The following is a 21,167-nucleotide window of genomic DNA, read 5'->3' as shown; positions in this document are numbered from 1 at the left end:
TTGAGACAAGGTCTTGCTCTGTCCCCTGGGCTGGAGTACAGTGGTATGATCTCAGCTCACTGCAGCCTCAAACTCCCAGGCTTAGGAGATTTAGCTAGAACTCCAAGTACATGCCACCACAACCAGTACATATACATACATATGTATATATGCGTGTATATATACATTTGTGTGTGTGTGTGTGTGTGTGTGTGGAGACAGGGTTTTGCTATGTTGCCCAGGCTGGTCTCAAACTCCTGGGCTCAAGTGATCCACACTTCTCAGCCTCCCAATGTCCTGGGACTATGGGCGTGAGTCACTGTGTCCAGACAAAAGTTGGTTTATTTTCATTCCTGTGTATCCTGAATTGATGTACTGGTTTGAACAGACTTAGTACTCTAGTTGCAATGTTTGCTTCTTGATTTTAGAATCATTATTGCAAATGAGAGCCAGCTGTAGGGAAGTAGGAAGCCCACGTTACCATACTATCAAGTCTGCGAAGTGCATTACAAATACCCCCAAGATATAGTCAAGAAATTAAGATGTTTAAGTAATTTTACCACATAAATTATGATTAGACAGCTATTTTTTTCTTTCGACATTCAGGCCATGAGTGCACCAATAAATACTCAATAACTAGCACAAATCCAAAATAAGTCATTGGACAACTATGTTATTTTGAAAACTAGAGGGCAGAGTTAAGAAATAGTAAATAACATCCCACTTATTAAAATTGTTAATGCAATTTACCAGAAACTGTGTAGTAATAAAGTCAGAAAACTGGAATATGCTCTAGGTTCTGAGGTAAGAAGAATAAAAATCAGATTATTTCCTATATTTCATAAACAAGTAGTACTAAAATGAAGTCATCTTGGAGAAGGCAACAAATTATATAAAATTATTAGTGCTTTATTTGATTTTTATCTTCTAACATAATTAAATATGAGCTAACATTTCACCTTTATGGAAAAAGAAGTCTGGCATATAAATATTTCATTTGTGTAAGAGGAGCATAACGGATAAAGTCCATTTAACCTAGATGTAGAGTCAATGGCTAATTATTGAAATCTCTCTCCCTTTCTCTTTCTTGACAGTCACTGCAGGTATCTCATTTAAAATAATTACTATTTAATCTGGGTTATGGTAACCAACTAATTCTAGCGAGGTTATGCATATCATAAATAGTGTCAGGGTCCCTATAGAGGTAATGATACATAACAGCTTTCACCAACACGCAGCTTAGACATAGGCTACTAGGCTGTACTGTAAGATCGTATTATGCATTTTCTGTTCAAAATCAGAGTAAGCAATTGTGAGATGTCATGGCTGGATGCTCGCAGTTTCATGTGATCGTGCAAGTGGAAATGGCAGCAGAAGAGAATCTTTTCGCAAATGAAAGAAAGTATGGGAGTTTGGAAAGCATGAATTGTTGGCTGGGAAACAGGGTGGTACAAAGAAGTAATGGAAGTGTGGAGATCCATCCAGACTGCATTCAGACTGTGGAGGGCCTCAAAGCCACATTAAATAGTTTGAAGCCTTGTCAGTAACAAAAGCAAGTCCTTGAAACTATCTGAGCAAAGAAGTTAACAAGTCAGGTCTGGGCCTTAAGCATCAAGCCTGGAGCAGTATGTGGAACAGCTTGGAGGACGGACAACAAGGTTTCCTTTCTGGGACTAGGTAGGCCCTGGTGAAGAAAACTGAGGATCAGAATGAGGATGATGGCACTGGAATCAATGTAGAGCAGGCGGATGTGAGAGACACTGCCAAGAAACTCAGAATAACTTGGCAACAATTGAATGGTGGTGGTGCAATGAGGATAGGGGAACTGAAGCTTTCAAGATTGAGAAAACAAAACGAGAATTGGAATGGGAAACACTGTGGAGATGTAGGGCTGGGAAGCACCAGAGGATATTAGAGAGGCTGATTTTGTTTCTGGACATGTAGAACTTGAAGTAATGACGGGACAACCAGGTGAGACATCCAACCGCAAGCTGTGATTATGGTTGGAGAGATTGAGATAGCAAGGTTAGGGCCAGAAATAGTTTTGTGAATAATTTCCAATGAGATTGTTGGTAAAGCCAACAGGAGATATATGATATTACCAAGAAAAAGAAAGGGTATTATAATGAAACATCTAAATGAGACTTAGCAATTGAGACTATCTTACTGAATAAATGAATGAAATTTAAAATGTATTCAGGGTAATTATCACAGAATACATGCAATTAGACTAATTTACCACTTAAAAATAGAGCATCTAATATGATATTAAAAACAAAGGCTATATATAAGTTTTAAGAAACTCACCTAACATATAGGGCACAGAAAAGCTGAAAATAAAATAAGAAAAAGCATGAAGAATTCCTATATTGGGGAAGTATGAACTAAAAGAAGCTGATGTAAGTGGATTAATATCGGATGAACTGAAATGCAAGACAAAGCATTGTCAGGAATAAATAAAGTCACTGAATAATGATAGAAAAGTATCTCACCAGGAAACATTGCTAGTCTAAAAATGTATAAGCCTAACAACATCATCTCAAGATATATAAAGCAAAAATTTGATAGACTTTTAAAGAGAAATTGACACAATCTCCCATGATAGGAGACTTAAAATTACTTCTTCAAAAAATGACACAAAGAACAAAAGGACTGAGAACAAAGAAGTTTCAGGTAATGTCCACATTTATGGATGAAAGTAATGAGAAGCGCAAGGAAAAGAGGAGGAGAAACAGAAAAGTTGAAGGACTAACAGAAAAGTACAATGTCATTGAAATTTTAGGAAGGTAGAAACGATAGAAGTAGAACTCAATGCAGAGGTAGTAATAGAGTTGCTGTTCAAGAAATGTATATTTTCTAGAGAAAAATCATGGAGGAAATGCAAAGTGATGGGATGTGTTGCCTGTTTAAAGAATGACTGTAGCTCAAGCCTGTAATCCCAGCACTGTGGGAGGCCGAGATGGGCGGATCACGAGGTCAGGAGATCGAAACCATCCTGGCTAACACAGTGAAATCCCGTCTCTACTAAAAAATACAAAAAACTAGCCGGATGAGGTGGCGGGCACCTGTAGTCCCAGCTACTCGGGAGGCTGAGGCAGGAGAATGGTGTGAACCCGGGAGGCGGAGTTTGCAGTGAGCTGAGATCCGGCCACTGCACTCCAGCCTGGGCGATAGAGCGAGACTCTGCCTCAAAAAAGAAAAAAAAAAGAATAACTGTAGAGAAGAAGAGGGGAACTACTTCCTCTGATACTACATAGAAAAAAAAAGGCATGGCTCAAGATATAGTCACACCGGGGTAAAGGAGAAGAAAGTGGGGGAGCTTAAATTTATGACCTTTGACTTCCTTTAGGGAGAAGTCTTCTGTTGCGCATGAGGAGAATGAATCTTTAAATTCAATGCAATTTCAATCCACATCTCAACAATGTGTGTGTGTGTGTGTTTGTGTGTGTGTGTGTGTGTGTGTGTGCATGCACATGTACATGCAATCTGAAAGGCTGAGTTTAAAATTTATCTATAAGGGCAAAGGGCTAAAATAGTTGGCAACCCTGGAGAAGTGTCACAAGGAGTGTGACTTGCCCTATCATACATCAGGGCTTATTACAAAGTCACACTGATTAGAAAAGTAGGGCACCAGGGCAGGACTAGACAAGTAGCAAAGACAGAAAGGCTCATGTGTAGGTGGAAACCTGCTTTATGAAAGAGCTGGCATTATGCAACATAAGGATGGACCATTCAATAAATGACGCAAGGTCAGCTAGTCATCCACATGGATCCCCACTTCATATCATATACAAAATAATCAGTTATAGATGGGTTACAGATTTAATGTGGAAGGTGAAACTAGACACATTTTAGTAGAATATATAGAAGAATATATTTTTGAAATTTGGGTACAGAAGAGTTCACTAAACAAGAGGCAAAAAGCACAAAACATTAAAAAGGCTGATACATTGAATTACAGTCACGGGCTGCATAATGACGTTTCGGTCAACGATGCATTGTGTATGTAACAGTGGTGCCAAGAGATTATAATATTATATTTTTATTGTAATTTTTTTATCTTTAGATACGTTTAGATACACAAATACCTACCATTGTGTTACAATTGCCTACAGTATTCACAACTGTAATATGCCATTCAAGTTTGTAGCTGAGGGACAAATAGGCTATACCATAGAATCTAGGTGTGTAGTACGCTATGTTTTCTAGGTTTTTAGAAACACACTCTATAGGCTGGGCATGGTGGCTCACACCTGTACTCTCAGCACTTTGGGAGGCTGAGGCGGGCGGATCACCTGAGGTCTGGAGTTCGAGACCAGCCTGACCAACATGGTGAAAACCCATCTCCACTAAAAATATAAAAATTAGCTGAGCGTGGTGGCTGGTGCTCCCAAAAGCTACTTGGGAGGCTGAGGCAGGGGAGTTGCTTGAACCCGGGAGGTGGAGGTTGCAGTGAGCCAAGATCACACAACTGCACTCCATCCTGGGCGACAGAGCAAGACTCTGTCTCAAAAAAAAGAAATACACTATCATGTTCATACGACAATGAAATAGCCTAACGACACATTTCTCAGGATGTGTCCTTGTTGTTAAGTAATGCGTGACTGTACATTAAATTTGGGAATTTCTGCTTATCAAAGTACATAAAGAAAAGTGAAAAAACAAGCCCCAAACTGTGAAAATGTATCTGTAACACAACCAACAAAAGATTAGTGTTTAACATAAATAAAAAGAACAAGAGGAAGTGGCTGTGGTTTGAAACTTGAAAAGAATATAAAAGATTTAGAACAATGATTGTAGGAAATAGGAGAGCCTATCGAGTAGAGATAAATATGAGGATTGGCTGGCGTTATTGAAGGCCTAATTGAATTAGACTGAATGACTCAGCTTTGGGAGTGGTACAAGAAGCATCAGGCACATAGAGATCAATTGACAGGTGAGGGAACCCAGATGGGAGCGGGGAGGGTGGAAAGACATAGTGCAAACTCTCAACGAGGCACAAGGTAAAGAAAACTATTTTGAACATGTTTTTACACAGATTACTTGACATGTTTGATCTCAGGCTCATGAACAGAGAAGCTTGGCATCCAGGTTCAGGTTCAGTATGAATGAAGTGGTGGGAGGGGGAAGGTAGGGCAGTTATCTTTGGAGTGGGGAGTAGATTTTAAAGTCTTAGATTTTGGAGCAGCAAGGCTTTGAGTGGAGGCATGATTCCCAGGTGTGACTAGGAAGAGATGGAAAGATGAACTGATTGGATGCTAGGAGGTCTGGCTGCTGTCAGGGGAGGAGAGTGAATGAGAAGAGTCAACAGTGTGGAAGTAGAAGGTGGTGAACTAGGAGCAGGGCTGGTGTTGCCATCACCATGACTTGTTTAGGGCCACACAACCATGGGGTTTACAATGCCAAGTCCAAGTGGTCCTCCTTCACTCCAGGGTATCAAAAGCAAATGTACTGCCCCAGTCTGGGACTGGTGGGTTGGCAGTGGTGACAGAGGAAGGCTTCTGCAGTTGCTCAGAGGACAGACAGGAGCTCCAGGAGGCAGCAGCAAAAAGGAGCTGGCACTGCCCTCTGGAACAAACGGCTCTTGGTTTCTGTGCACATAATGGGCCTCACTGTGTGCATGGCCACCTGTGTCCTCTTTTCCTGGTCTTGATCTTCTTCATGACCAGACCCCTCTTGAGGAGGAAGAGAATAGAGGGACACCTGATCCCTGACATCTGTTCCCAAATGAATATGTTGTAGACAGTCTTTCTTTATCTCTTTAATTTCTATTCTTTACCTGAAAACAATGATAGAAGTTAGGTTACAGGTTGATTCCTAGAAGGACATAGCTCTCTAAAGGGGACAGGTTTTGAGTAAGCAGAGAACTGAATTTCTTCAAGATGTATATGAAGTGAGCAGAAAGTATAGCAGTAACTCTGTGTGATGATGTCGTGAGGGACTGCCCCACCTAGCTTGAAATTGCAGATCCAAGGCATATTTTTCACGAGGCCACACCACCCAGCGGCCTATCCATAGTGCAGGCTTTATTATGTAAGTCAGTTAAGTTCTGGGATGAGAAAGATGTCACATCAATTCTAGAACCAAATAGCTTAGCCAAACTTGGCAATGGTTAAACTGGCCTCATAATATTATATCCCATGTAGTTTGTAAGGGGAATCAAAAGAAACTTGTAGGATACAAGAGAAAAGAGGAACTCTACGATGATGCAATGCCTCCTTGTTTTGTGTGCTATGCTATGGAGCCTAATGAGTAGAAAACATGGGCTCTGCAGCAAGATAGTCCTAGCTTGGCTCTTCTCGGCTGTGTACATCTCCCCACCTCTCCTAGCCTCAATTCCTTTCCTTGTCTCTGCAAGAGGATAAAACAATGCCTACTTTGTGTTTACCTTATTTTCAAGGCATCTAGTACCGTCCATGCACATAAGTAGTTCCTCAAAATTTGAAATTATAGTTATACTGTAATTTTGATTTAAAAATTTCTAACTTATTTCTGCCTAGATGTGGAAATAATCTGTTGCTTGTTAAGAACACACAGGCCAATGTTTAAATTTAGGAAATACAAAGAACACTACAAAGATACTCCTTGAGAAGAGCAACCCCAAGACACATAATTGTCAGATTCACCAAGGTTGAAATGAAGGAAAAAATGTTAAGGGCAGCCAGAGAGAAAGGTCAGGTTACCCACAAAGGGCAACCCATCAGACTAACAGCAGATCTCTCTGCAGAAACTCTACAAGACAGAAGACAGTGGGGGCCAATATTCAACATTCTTAAAGAAGAGAATTTTCAACCTAGAATTTTATATCCAGCCAAACTAAGCTTCACAAGTGAAGAAGAAATAAAATCTTTTACAGACAAGCAAATGCTGAGAGATTTTGTCACCAGCAGACCTACCTTACCAGAGCTCCTGAAGGAGACACTAAATATGGGAAGGAAAAACTGATACCAGCCACTGCAAAAACATACCAAATTGTAAAAACCATTGACACTATGAAGAAACTGCATCAACTAATGGGCAAAATAACCGGCTAGCATCATAATGACAGGATCAAATTCATACATAACAACATTAACCTTCAATGTAAACAGGCTAAATGCCCTAATTAAAAGACACAAACTTTGAGACTTTTTGGTATACTGTATTCAGGAGACCTATCTCACGTGCAAAGACACACATAGGCTCAAAATAAAGGGATGGAGAAATATTTACTAAGCAAATGGAAAGCAAAAAAAAAAAAAAAAAGAAGAAAAGAAAAGCAGGGGTTGCAATCCTAATCCTAATCTCTGATAAAACAGACTTTAAACCAACAAAGATCAAAAAACAAACAAACAAAAACAAACAAAGAAGGGCATTACATAATGGTAAAGGGATCAATGCAACAAGAAGAGCTAACTATTCTAAATATATATGCACCCAATACAGCATCCAGATTCACAAAACAAGTTCTTAGAGACCTACAAAAAGACTTAGACTCCCACACAATAATAGTGGGAGATTTTAACACCCCCCACTGTCAATATTAGACAGATCAATGAGACAAAAAGTTAACAAGGATATTCAGGACTTGAACTCACCTCTAGACCAAGCAGACCTAATAGACATACATTCTTCTCAGCACCACATCACACTTACTCTAAAACTGACCACATAATTGGAAATAAAACAATCCTCAGGAAATGCAAAAGAATGGAAATCAACAATCTCTCAGACTACAGTGCAATCAAATTAGAACTCAGGATTAAAGAAGTCACTCAAAACCATACAACTACATGGAAACTGAACAACCTGCTTCTGAATGACTACTGTGTAAATAACGAAATTGAGGCAGAAATAAAGAAGTTATTTGAAACCAACAAGAACAAAGACACAAGGTACCAGAATCTCTGGGATACAGCTAAAGCAGTGTTTAGAGGTAAATTTGTAGCACTAAATGCCCACAGGAGAAAGTGGAACAGATCTGAAATCGACACCCTAATGTCACAATGAAAAGAACTAAAGAAGCAAGAGCAAACAAATTCAAAAGCTAGCAGAAGACAAGAAATAACTAAGATCAGAGCAGAACTGAAGGAGATAGAGACATGAAAAACCTCTCAAAAAAATAAATGAATCCAAGAGCTGATTTTCTGAAATGATCAACAAAATAGATAGACCAGACTCATAAAGAAGAAAAGAGAGAAGAATCAAATAGACACAATAAAAAAAGATAAAGGGGATATCACCACTGATCCCACAGAAATACAAAGTACCATCAGAGAATAGTATTAACACCACTACACAAATAAACTAGAAAATCTAGAAGAAATGGATACATTCCTGGACAAACACACCCTCCCAAGACTAAACCAGGAAGAAGTCGAATCCCTGAATAGACCAAAAACAAGTTCTGAAATTGAGGCAGTAATTAATAGCCTACCAACCAAAAAAAGCCCAGGACCAGATGGATTCACAGCCAAATTCTAGCAGAGGTACAAAGAGGAACTGGTACCATTTCTTCTGAAACTATTCCAAACAATAGAAAAATATGGACTCCTCCATAACTCATTTTATGAGGCCAGCATCATCCTGATACCAAAGCCTGGCAGAGACACAATAAAAAAGGAAAATTTCAGGCCAATATTCATGATGAACATCAATGAGAAAATCCTCAATAAAATAATGGCAAACCAAATCCAGCAGCACATCAAAAAGCTTATCCACCATGATAAAGTCAGCTTCATCCCTGGGATGGAAGTCTGGTTCAACACATGCATATCAATAAACGTAATCTAACACATAAACAGAACCAATGACAAAAACCACATGATTATCTCAATAGATGCAGAAAAGGGCTTCAATAAAATTTAACATCCCCTCATGCTAAAAACTCTCAATAAACTAGGTATTGATGGAATGTATCTCAAAATAATAAGAGCTATTTATGACAAGCCCACAGCCCATATTATATTGGATATGCAAAAGCTGGAAGTATTCCCTTTGAAAACTGGCACAAGAAAAGGATGCCCTGTCTCACCACTCCTATTCAACATAGTATTGCAAATTCTGGCCAGGGCAATCAGGCAAGAGAAAGAAATAAAGGGTATTCAAATAGTAAGAGAGGAAGTCAAATCGTCTCTGTTTGCAGATGACATGATTGTATATTTAGAAAACTCCATCATCTGAGCCCGAAATCTCCTTAAGCTGATAAGCAACTTCAGCAAAGTCTCAGGATACAAAATCAATGTGAAAAAAATCACAAGGATTCCTACACACCAATAACAGACAAACAGAGAGCCAAATCATGAGTGAACTCCCATTCACAATTGCTACAAAGAGAATAAAATACCTAGGAATCCAACTTACAAGGGATGTGAAGGACCTGTTCAAGAAGAACTACGCGGTGGCTCAAGCCTGTAATCCCAGCACTTTGGGAGGCCAAGACGGGTGGATCACGAGGTCAGGAGATCGAGACCATCCTGGCTAACACGGTGAACCCCGTCTCTACTAAAAAAATACAAAAAAATTAGCCGGCGAGATGGCGGGCGCCTGTAGTCCCAGCTACTCGGGAGGCTGAGGCAGGAGAATGGCGTAAACCCGGGAGGCGGAGCTTGCAGTGAGCCGAGATCGCGCCACTGCACTCCAGCCTGGGTGACAGAGCGAGACTCCATCTCAAAAAAAAAAAAAAAAAAAAAAAAACAAAAAAAAAAAAAAGAAGAACTACAAATCACTGCTCAAGGAAGTAAGAGAGGACACAAACGAATGGAAAAACATTCCATGCTCATGGATAGAAAGGATCAATATTGTGAAAATGGCCATACTGCCCAAAGTAATTTATAGATTTAATGCTATTGTTACCAAGCTACCATTGACTTTCTTCACAGAGTTAAGAAAAACCACTTTAAATTGCATATGAAACCAAAGAAAGAGCCTCCATGGCCAAGGCAATCCTAAGCAGAAAGAACAAAGTTGGAGGCATCACACTACCTGACTTCAAACTATAGTACAAGGCTACAGTAACCATAACAGTATAGTGCTGGTACCAAAACAGACATACACAGCACTGGAACAGAACAGAGGCCTCAGAAATAATGCCACACATCTACAACCATCTGATCTTTGACAAACCTGACAAAAACAAGCAATGGAGAAAGGATTCCCTACTTAATAAATAGTGTTGGGAAAACTGGCTAGCTATATGCAGAAAAGTGAAACTGGACCCTTTCCTTACACCTTATACAAAAATTAACTCAAGATGGATTAAAGACTTCAATGTAAAACCTAAAAGCACAAAAACCCTAGAAGAAAACCTAGGCAATACCATTCAGGACATAGTTAGGGGCAAAGACTTCATGACTAAAAACCAAAAGCAATGGCAACAAAAGCCAAAATTGACAAATGGGGTCTAATTAAGCTAAAGAGCTTTTGCACAACAAAAGAAACTATCATCAGAATGAACAGACAACCTACAGAATGAGAGACAGTTTTTGCAATCTATCCATGTGACAAGGAGCTAATATCTAGAATCTATGAAGAACTTAAAGACATTTAGAAGAAAAAAAACTCATCAAAAAGTGGGCAAAGGATATTAACAGACACTTCTCAAAAGAAGACATTTATGCAGCCAACAGACATATGAAAACAAAGTTCATAATCACTGGTCATTAGAGAAATGTAAATCAAAACTACAATGCGATACCATCTCATGCCAGTTAGAATGGCGATCATTAAAAAGTCAGGAAACAACAGATGCTGGAGAGGATGTGGAGACATAGGAATGGTTTTACACTGTTGGTGGGAGTGTAAATTAGTTCAATTATTGTGGAAGACAGTGTAGTGTTTCCTCAAGGATCTAGAACCAGAAATACCATTTGAACCAGCAATCCCATTACTGGGTATATACCCAAAGGATTATAAATCATTCTACTATAAAGACACTTGCACACGTATGTTTATTGCAGCTCTGTTCACAATAGTGAAAACTTGGAAGCAACCCAAATGCCCATCAATGATAGGCTGGATAAAGAAAATGTGGCACATACACACCATGGAATACTATGCAGCCATAAAAAAGGATGAGTTCATGTCTTTTGCAGGGACATGGATGAAGCTGTAAACCATCATTCTCAGCAAACTAACACAAGAACAGAAAACAAAACACCACATGTTCTCACTCATAAGTGGGAGTTGAACAATGAGATCACATGGACACAGGGAGGGTAACTCACACACCGGGGCCTCTTAGCGGGTGGGGTGCTAGGGGAGGGATAGCATTAGGAGAAATATCTAAAGTAGATGATGGGTTGATGGGTGTAGCAAACACCATGGCATGTGTATACCTACCTAACAAACCTGCACATTCTGCACAAGTATCCCAGAACTTAAAGTGTAATTTAAAAAAGCCAATTTTTTAAAAAAAGAACTCATTTCCTGAGCCCGGAGCTAGGAATACCTCACATTTCTTACAACAAATAACTTGCATTAAAATGCAGTTAACCTTTTCAGCAGAGACCATGATTAAACAACATGAAATTTAGGCAGAATTCTGCAAAAACAGTCCCATGAAATACCTAGAAAAGTTCATTCAGCCTCATTTGGTTTTATGACTTCCCACTGGTTCCTAGAATTTTGCTCCTAGCTGCCTTTCTAGGAAATTTGCAGGACTGCTGAAATGTATAGTCCTGGTAAGGTCTCTCAATTAGAATTAGCCTCAGCAATGGAAAAGCATCAGTATTCGGAAGAGAATCCCTAATGTGGCATGTAGAAGCTCAGGGCTTCAGTGTCTCTTTGGACAGAGGAAGTATGTGAGCTGCAACACCATGAGCTAACCACATCCGGGATGGGAGGATGTCACACGTGGGTGGTACCTTCATGTGTAGTAGAGTTCTCCTGGAATGCCAGCAGTCATGACTGGGTGCCCCACCCGCTCGCTGGCTTCTATACATGGGGCAGCCAGACTGTGTACCTAGGTATTGTCCTATTCTTCTCATTTTCACTCATCTCATCCCAAACCTGGAAGCTGCTGAAAGGTTTCTCACAAAGACTACGTGGATGCTTTCTGGAGATGAGTCTTGCCCACTCTGATCAATTCCTTTTTTTTTTTTCCTAAACATTTTGCTACCTCTGTCAGCAGTTGGGTTTAACTGACCTTTGAGAATAGTCTCTCTGATTGAGGCCTGGGGGCACCTACCCAGAGTGGGTGATCCACTGCATTGGCTTCAATGCGACACTTTCTGAATAAAAATACTCCATACAGAGGTTAAACATCACTGACTTTGAGTCTTAGCTCCTCGTTTACTGATCAAATGAGCTGAGTTTCCTCATCTGTAAGATGAGGGTAATAATTTGTACCTCTCTCATCAGGACAGTTGCAAAGGTCACATGAATTTATATGCATAAAGATCTTGTTTCCTGCCTGGCAGATAGCAAGTTCTTGTTAAATGTTTGAGTAAGCAGAGAACAAAATCACATGGTCTTGTTCATCCTAACCGGCTCACTGATTATACCACATTTGTAAGACATTTTGCTCTGATTTTAGAAACACTTCAGTAACTCTAGATTCCTCCAGGATTTCTTGAGTATGTTTCTCCATTTTCTACCTGTACAGACTAGTCTAACAGCCTGGATCCTTTGTCATTAAAGCTGTTTGACACGAAGCACACCAGTGGTTCACGACTTATAAGCAAAATGAAACCCCAAACCTAAGAAGATCAAGCTGAAGCGTTTTCCAGGAGGGGACCAATTTTGTCACTTCAAATCATTTGGTTGAGGCAGTCAGAGCATTTGGACGAGCTCCAAAAGGAAATGATGCTAAAATTCTGCTGCACACACCTTATTAACTCCAAGGCAGTAAAAGCAGTGTCTTTTTTACTCAAGAGAGGAAGCTACTGGAGCCAATGGAGCCTGAGGAGAGTTGTAAGCTGGGCCAGAAAGAGAGAATGTCACATGATTTGAGAAAATGTTGTGTGATTCAAGAAAATGACTGAAAATGTGGAGACAGCTGGCCACCCATGAAGAATTACCTACCAATTCCTTCTTCTTCATGCACTCCATAAGGATGATGAACAGATGCTGAGCTTGGGTTCGAGTGTATGTGAAAGTCTTCTGTATAGTCACCAACAGCTGGTCCCTCAAAGATTCATTTATCAGTCTGCAAACAAAAACAACGTCAAAATCAGGTCAACCAACTCCTATTCAGCACATATTTCTGAGAAATACAGAGCTCAAGAGGGAATGATCAGGGTTTACTTTAGACAGGAGTTGCTTCTGTATTTTTCTCACAAAAGGTATCCCGCCTGTGATAATTAAAAAAGCAAGGCATTTAAAAATACATCAATTTTACTATCTGAGAACCTAACAAAGTAGAAAGATTGATTTAGATATTTTAATTTTATTTTTCTGTTTTTCATATGGCATGTGTCTAATGCCCTCTTCCTCAAGTTTGCTTATCAAAAAATACCTTCAATTAATCATCTGCATCTTCTTGGTAAGAATTTGCTGTAGTACTGTTCTTAACAGTACTATATAAATCTCCTAACAGTACTGCAGGAGATTGAAATTGCAGCGTCATCTCTAATTGTGGAAATAAAGACAATATTTCATTAATCAGTTTTTGAACATCCATAAGCAGAAATAGGAGTTATGTTTTCCCAAAATCATTTCATGTAGGTGGCAGCCTGTCTGGCCTATGATTTAGGTATTCATTATTCATGTCAAGCTTTTGCTCTGTTACAGCGAATAGTAAGACAGTATCATGTTGGCTACCTGATTAAAAGATAGTTTTATGCTGTAGAAGAATAAATGAAAACAGGAAAGAGGCATCCTATCCAAACAATGCTCAATTATGTCTTGAATATGAATCAATCACAACTAATTTTTAACTTCTTTCTCATTACCCTGGTGAGAACAGGGCTTTTTCTACTAGCCATTAAATGGCAGGGAAGGAAAATTCACTTTATTAATAACAGATACTATTCAAAATCAGGAAGACAAAACTGCTTTCAAGGACCAGTGGCAAAATTACCATAATTTGCTTAGTATTTTACAGATTACAAATTGCTTTCATAATTAAAGTATCAGCAACTCCTAAATAAAATAGTAAAATAAATCATGATCTCAGTTGCTGATTACAGGAACCCTACACACAAAGGGTTTGTTCTATTTCACAGGCAGGACATTTTAGCCAGAAAGAGCCCAGTGTTTAAATTCATGCAGCAAATAAGTGACAGAGTCATCAGAATCAGAACCTAGTTCTTCTGAATATTTGTCCAGGGCTCTTTCCACCACACCATGCTGCCTCTGTTTACACCAAGTGGATCACACCACTGCCTCTCTTCATCACTGTGGCTATTTGAGCAGGCAGTTGTGGAGTTTCCTTCAACATGAAAGCAAGACAAACTTTATTGCTTAAAAGAAGGCAAGATGGGGAGCTGGAAGATATCTTCCGATCAGTGACCTGCTGTGTTCCAGTGTATGTATGTTTCACCTGAACTCACTAGGTTGGATATTATGACAGCCCTGCCTTGAGGAAGGTGGCATTCCTCATGACAGAACTATACCAACAATCCTGGAAGGTCACTCAGCTGGATGAAGGATTGGGTCACCCCTTTCCCTACTCCTCCAGCGTGTATATTCTATATCAAGAATATACACATTAAGGCTGGGCGCTGTGGCTCCCACCTGTAATCCTAGGACTTTGGGAGGCTGAGGCAGGTAGGGCTCACTGGAGCCCAGGAGTTCGAGATCAGCCTGGGCAATACAGTGAGACCTTGTCTCTACAAAAAATTAAAAAGTTAGTTGGGCACGGTGGTGCATGCCTGTAGTCCCAGCTACTTGAGATGCTGAGGTGGGAAGATCTCTTGAGCCAGGGAGGCAGTGAGCCAAGATCACACCACTGTACTCCAGCCTGGGTGACAGGGCCAGAACCTGTCTTAAAAAAATTTATTATTTAGAAAAAGAGGATGGTTGAAAAAAATAACGCCAGATCCTCTCTTGGGATTATCTTAATTATACTGAATGACTCTGTGGTCTTAGCTGTGGACCAGATTGAAGTATTCATTCATTCATTCATTCATTCATTCATTTGTTTAGTCATTCAACAAATGCATAGTGAATGTCTACTTAGTGCCACACACCAGGATGTGCCAGGATCAGAGGAGCTATATATGCACTCCCAGCCTTCAATGAGCTTATGCGCCAGTGGCGTAGAAAGATGTGAACCAGCAATCCAACCGTGATTGTCAGTGGAAAAGAAGTAGAGAAGCTTGGGGCAAATGTATCTAATCTAATCTAAGGGATTCAGGGACGACTTTTCTGAGGGAGTGCTGTTTTATCTGAGACACGAATGAGTGAGTATCAGCATAGTTGGGACTGGAAGGGTTGGGTAAGAGAATTCACAGCAGACAAAATGGCATGAACGGGCCCAGTTTGGAAAAAATAAAAAGTCAGTATGGCTGGAGCTAAGAGAGCAAATTAAAGAGTGGAACAAAATAGGGCTGCAGAGGGGGTGAGCAGGAACAAGATCAATGGGGGACTTTGAAGGTGATGTTATAGAGATTTTAGGTTTTATCCCCCAGACAATGAAAAGCCATTAAAAGATTTAAGCAGAAGGGTGGCATGATCACATTTGTGTTGCCAATTAATTTTCTTGAAAAGTAAAGACATGCACACTCAGATCTAGGCATGTGTCTACCTGACAGGTAACCCAAGTGGATGAGTCTAGAGAGTTCTTCAGTATCAAGCATCCATTGATTTTGTACAGGATTAACAACAGAAAGGATTCTCCTGATTAGCCACTTGATAGATATAATCATTCATCTGCAGGTGTTTAATTTTGATAACAACTCAAAATTTGTTTTCTACTATCAACCATCTGTAATGAAATCTCAGCTCCCCAAGTTCATTATATGCTTGAGGGATCTGTCTGACACTTGCATCCAATCTGTCACTTTCTAAAAATTGAGGAATGATGTGCAATTTAGCTGATTGTGGGTTTCAGTGGTTAGGAGAGCTGAAAGACAGTAAGAATCTCATCCTCTGAGCCTAATTTCCCAGTTGCTGAAGTTATGGCTTTGGCTAGATCATTTAATGACAAGAACCGTAGAATTCTAGAAGTAGAAGGATTCTCTAGGGTGTTTTCCAAAGTGTGGGATACCTGTTACAGGTGGAACAAAGATGATTTGATCTATTCAAAGCATAAAGTTACAGCAATTAAATATTAAATAACTGCCCTTTCTGATTCAGTTCTTTTTCCATCCTTCTGATTGCAACAAGAAGAAAATCTCATTTTTAGTGCTTTCCTGCCTTTAACAGCTCCCCAACACTTGTAGATCTCCCCTTTTAACAAAGAAAAGATACTAGGTCTCATGCCTTTGGCAAAAAGAGTTTAATAACATTGTTTTAAATAAGATCCCACAAAACATTTGATGTGTCTGTAGCACGTCATGGTTTAACGCACACAATGGGCTTCAGAGATAATCTCACAACAATCTATGAGGCAAGTGGGATTAATTTCATTTTGCAGAAGAGAAAACTATGCCCTAAGGAGGTTAAACGATTTGTGCTAGGTCATAATGCTTGATGGTCTCACTGTCTGAGTTGAGCCTATCGACTTCAGCCTTGCCCCATGGTGTTGCTGTTCCTGATTATATTCTAAGTCTTTCATAGTTTCCTAATCATCTGTATCAGGGATGATAAGGGGGAACACTAAATGAAGATAATCGCAAAGTGCATTAAGTAGTTTGAAGAGTATATTTGCAGGCTGGGCTTGGTGGCTCACGCCTGTAATCCTGGCACTTTGGGAGGTTGAGGTTGGTGGACCACTTGAAGTCAGGAGTTCAAGACCCGCCTACCCAACATGTCCAAACCCTGCTTCTACTAAAAATACAAAATTAGCCAGGCATGGTGGCATGTGCCTGTAATCACAGCTACTCAGAGGCTGAGGTGTGGGGATCGCTTGAGCCTGGGAGGCAGAAGTTGCAGTGAACTGAGATTACGCATCACTGCACTCCAGCCTGGGCAATAAAATGAGACTCCATCTCAAAAAACAAAACCAAAAACCAAAAACCAAAAAAAAAACCCAAAAAACCAGTATTTGCTTCTAATTTTTCATAAGTATTTGCTCTGCTGAACTAGATGCCTTCTGTTTGGGTACAAATGCTTACTCTATCTTCTCTGAAGATCCTTTCTTGTTTTGTAACCATATTCCTTAGGATATATGGAAGCCTGCTTTCTTAAAATTATTATTTTCTAGTTCTTCTCATATTTTCTGTGTAACATTGGAGTGATTTAAAAATTTTTACTGTAATATTTAATCATCAGAAAAATTAGAGATGAACCTATTTTATATTTCTTTTTATGACACTAGAATATTGACTGAAAATTTCTTGACATCAAAATATGGTCGTAGTATTATGTGAAATTTTTATTTTAGAATTCAGCCTTGACAAAGTCATCTTATTTATGGAAACTGTTAATTTGTGGTTCTTATCTACCCATGTTGTTTTTGGTACATCTCAAATTAGAGGGTTTTGTGATAGGAGGTGTAGTCATTGAAGTGAGGCAGATCTCTACACTATGGCATTTGTGTCTCCATTTAAATACTGCATTTATGATCTGGAGCTTTGTAGATGAGTCACAGAGTAGTTTAAAATAGGCCAATATTCAGCCAGTGCTCAGGGTAACCAACAAAACGCCCCGCAGTTTGCTATTAGTATTCTGTTCAAATGCTCTCAATACAACCCACACATACAAATATATTTCTCCGAATGAATTTAATTATCTGCAAATTACCTGCAATATTAGAGTTTTGTTCCTAGATTTAAAAATGAGAAAATGCATTTAGAATTCAATGGGATTCTAAGAGCTAATCTTAGGTTAATGACTTTTGAGGAAGAGCCCTTCCTGTGACCCTCATAGATATTTTCTATTAGTTTATTCAGACACAATATGAGAAAATTTTAGCTATATAAAAAAAACTTGTTAGTAACACCGCAATTTGGCACTTCAAAGACATAATCACCCACAGAATATCTCATTCTCTAAAGAAAAATGAAATTTTATCATTTGCTAGAAGCCAAAGCAAATTACTAAATGTTATATTAAGGGCACATGAAGTTACATGTCTTGCCTGAGGTCACAGAGAATGGCGTATTTTTCTCCTTGTGCTTTTTTTTTGGTAAAAGTTGCCACTTCCTCCCCAAATGTCATGACTCTGGTCTACAAGTAACACCACAATTCTTCCCAGAAAGGCAGGAAGCATTGTTCATAACAGCATTATGGCCACCAGGGCTAGGCTGTCTGGATTTAAGCTGTTACCTGTTGGCTGCGTGATCTTGTGTAAGTTAGTGTTGATGTTCTATTTTTCATATATGTAAAATGGAAACTATAATAGTACTTATCTCATAGGCTTGGGAATATTAAATGAGTTAAACTTTGTAAAAGGCTTAGAAAAGTGCCTGACGCATAGCAAGTCCTGCACAAGCACATGTATTATTCAAACAGAATCCTACGATGCTTTTTAGGAAAGAGTCACTGATATATTCCTTCTCATGAAGTAGCACAACTAGTGGGCCAGGGCCCCCGCGTACAATGCAGAACTCTCTCCTGGTGTTAACAGTGCTCTGCACATCTGGTGAGTCCTGTGGTGTAAGGCTGGAGAAATAACTTTCACACTTTAGAGAGGTCAGAGACCGCCAGTTCTTTCCTATGTTTGGGAAATGGAGATACTTAGCAGATTTAGGAGGCTTGATTATAGTGCAGTCTTGCAAACACTCCATGCAGACATCTGCTTGTTCATTCATTCATTTATTCATTCAACAAACAATATTCATGCCTTCTGTGTGCCAGGCACTAAGTTAGATACAGAGATATACATAATATTCAGTTCTAGCCTCAAGGAACTCAAAAAGTTGTATGCCAAGTATTCTGTAATTGATGGGTATTAACCCCAAAATTTATTCGTATAAAGCAACATTTATTTGTTGTGTTGATAATTTTGTGGGTCAAGAATTTAGGCAGGCACAATGGGGATGGCTCATTTTTCTCGAGCATACCTAGGGCCTCAACTGGAATGGCTGATGAAGACTACAACAGCTCAACTGTGACCGTATGTCTGGGGCCTCAATTCTGTTCCATGTGGCATCTGTTGGGGCTAGAATATCCAAGATGGCTTCCTTACTTCCAAGTCTGGTACCTGGCCTGGTCTGGCTAAAAGAGTTGAGGGTTGGCTTGCATTGCTCTTTCCCTGTTGGTTGCAGGGTAGACAGACTTCTTACATGGAAGTTGGCTTCTCTTAAAGTGAGGGTTCCAAGAGAGAGCATTCAGAGAGGCTCAGGCAGAAACTACAAGACTTGTTGGGACTTAGCCTCAGAAGTCCTAGACTGTAATTTTTTTGTACTTGATTAATCTAACAAGTCACTAAAAGTAGCCCAAAATCAAGAAGATGGAAGGAATAGACTTCACCTCTTGATGACAGCATAAATATACACTGAAGGAATATATTAACGGTGATCATCTTGGAGACAAGCAATGACATCAAGTGACTCTGTTCAGATGAGACATCAACAGTGATCTTTTCCATATTTTGGTGATAAACAGCCTCAGTTGCCTTACTTTGAATTGTCTCTTCTAACAGATCATTATAATGAGAACCACCATTTCCTTCAAAGTAATACTCCAACTATTCATATATGTTTCCAAAATATTATTACTGATTTGTGCATAGAACCTACAAATATTTTCTCCTTTTGATCCAGCTGCCTATTTACATTTATTTGGCATTTAGTGTGTACCAGGTATTTCTTTTAGACCTTGGTGCCTGGTCAGAGACTTTTTTGCCACGGATACTATCATCACATTTTGTGCCTGTGAAATGCTGCATATAAGGGACATCTTCAGTAATATGTATGTATGCTTGGGCCAGCCCTTAAGGCCCAGGTTAAGTTACCACCAAAACCAGGTTTTTTTTTTCTTGATATCTTAATTTCACTTTGGGGTCTGTTTGGAGAGATAAAGCAACAGCAGCACCTGTTGATGTTGCCAATTTCTGCTAGAAACTATCTTTTCTTTTCTTTAAACTCAGAGAATGTTTGGAAATGATTGGGCCAGGTGTGGTGGCTCACGTCTATAATCCCAGTGCTTTAGGAGCCTGAGGCAGCAGGATTGCTTGAGGCGAGGAGTTCAAGAAGTGAATTGACCGCCCAACTCAAAAACATATATTTGGTTCTGTTTCTGGATACTACTTTATTCCCCCCTTTGAATTGCTTTATTTACTAGTGAGGGACGTGAGACAGGTTATTTGATCTTTAAGGCTTCATCTCCTTATCTGTTGAATAAGGGAGCGTATGTCTTCATAGGTCCATGTATTTGGGGAAAAAAGAGATCATGCATGGAAAGCACAAAATTTGACTTCCTAAAATATTTTTCCAGTTTTCCTCATTCTCTATCTACCTTGGTTTGGGTCCTCATCATATCTTATTCAGATGGTACCAAGAGACTGCTAATTGGTTTCTTCTCTATCTTCCTCTAGTCCATTCCCCACAGTGTTAATTAAATGGTTCTGCAAAGCAGACATGATTCTATTGCACCTTTCTTAAATCCCTGCAATAGCGTTCCATCACCAGCAAGATAACGTCTCAACTTGCATATGGCATATAAGGTTTGTCTATGGTCTTGCTCCACAGCTAGGCTCATCTTCTGCCACTCTGTCACCCATATCCTGTAAATACTGAATCTCCCAAGCCCACCAGACCCTTGCATGCCACCATATCTTCAGCTTGCTATATCTGCTACTTGGACTATTCTGTAGTCCTGACCTCATCACTCAAAACTCATCATTTAAAACTCAGCTCAAACTTCACCTCCTTTTTCTTCTTTCAGCTTTTATTTCAGAATCGGGGGTACACATGGAGGTTTGTTACAAGGGTATATTGCATACTTCCGAGCTTTGGAGTATGGATGATTAAGATTCAGTTGTAAGACTATTAAGCTTTAGTGAAGACACGCTAATTCACTTGATTTAATCATCCCACAATGTAAACATATATCAAGACATCACAGTGTATCCCGTTATTTGTCAACTAAAAATAAAATTTAAGAAAATGTAAACCAAAAATCACCCTCATCTCCTATGTGAAAGTCTCTGATGACTGCTCCCTTGGTGCTCTCAAAGCACTTGATACATATTTCTATGATTATTATATTGCATGGAAATT

At 39.4% G+C, this 21,167-nt stretch overlaps 1 protein-coding gene across 4 annotated transcripts in view; it reads right to left on the bottom strand.

The window, feature by feature from the left end:
* TRPM3 (transient receptor potential cation channel subfamily M member 3) overlaps positions 1 to 21,167 on the bottom strand; it is a 332,704-nt gene that overhangs the window by 211,152 nt on the left and 100,385 nt on the right. For all 4 annotated transcript variants that reach the window (XM_033237111.1, XM_033237115.1, XM_033237113.1 and 1 more), the window contains one exon: positions 12,982 to 13,105. In XM_033237111.1, coding sequence (XP_033093002.1) covers positions 12,982 to 13,105 — 124 coding nt within the window. The remainder of the gene's footprint in view (positions 1 to 12,981; positions 13,106 to 21,167) is intronic.

The sequence above is a fragment of the Trachypithecus francoisi genome, unplaced genomic scaffold (genome assembly GCF_009764315.1).
Source record: "Trachypithecus francoisi isolate TF-2019V2 unplaced genomic scaffold, Tfra_2.0 Lachesis_group16, whole genome shotgun sequence".
NCBI lineage: Eukaryota > Metazoa > Chordata > Mammalia > Primates > Cercopithecidae > Trachypithecus > Trachypithecus francoisi.
Note: the sequence above shows the minus strand (reverse complement) of the source record. Positions and strands in the feature narration are given on the sequence as shown.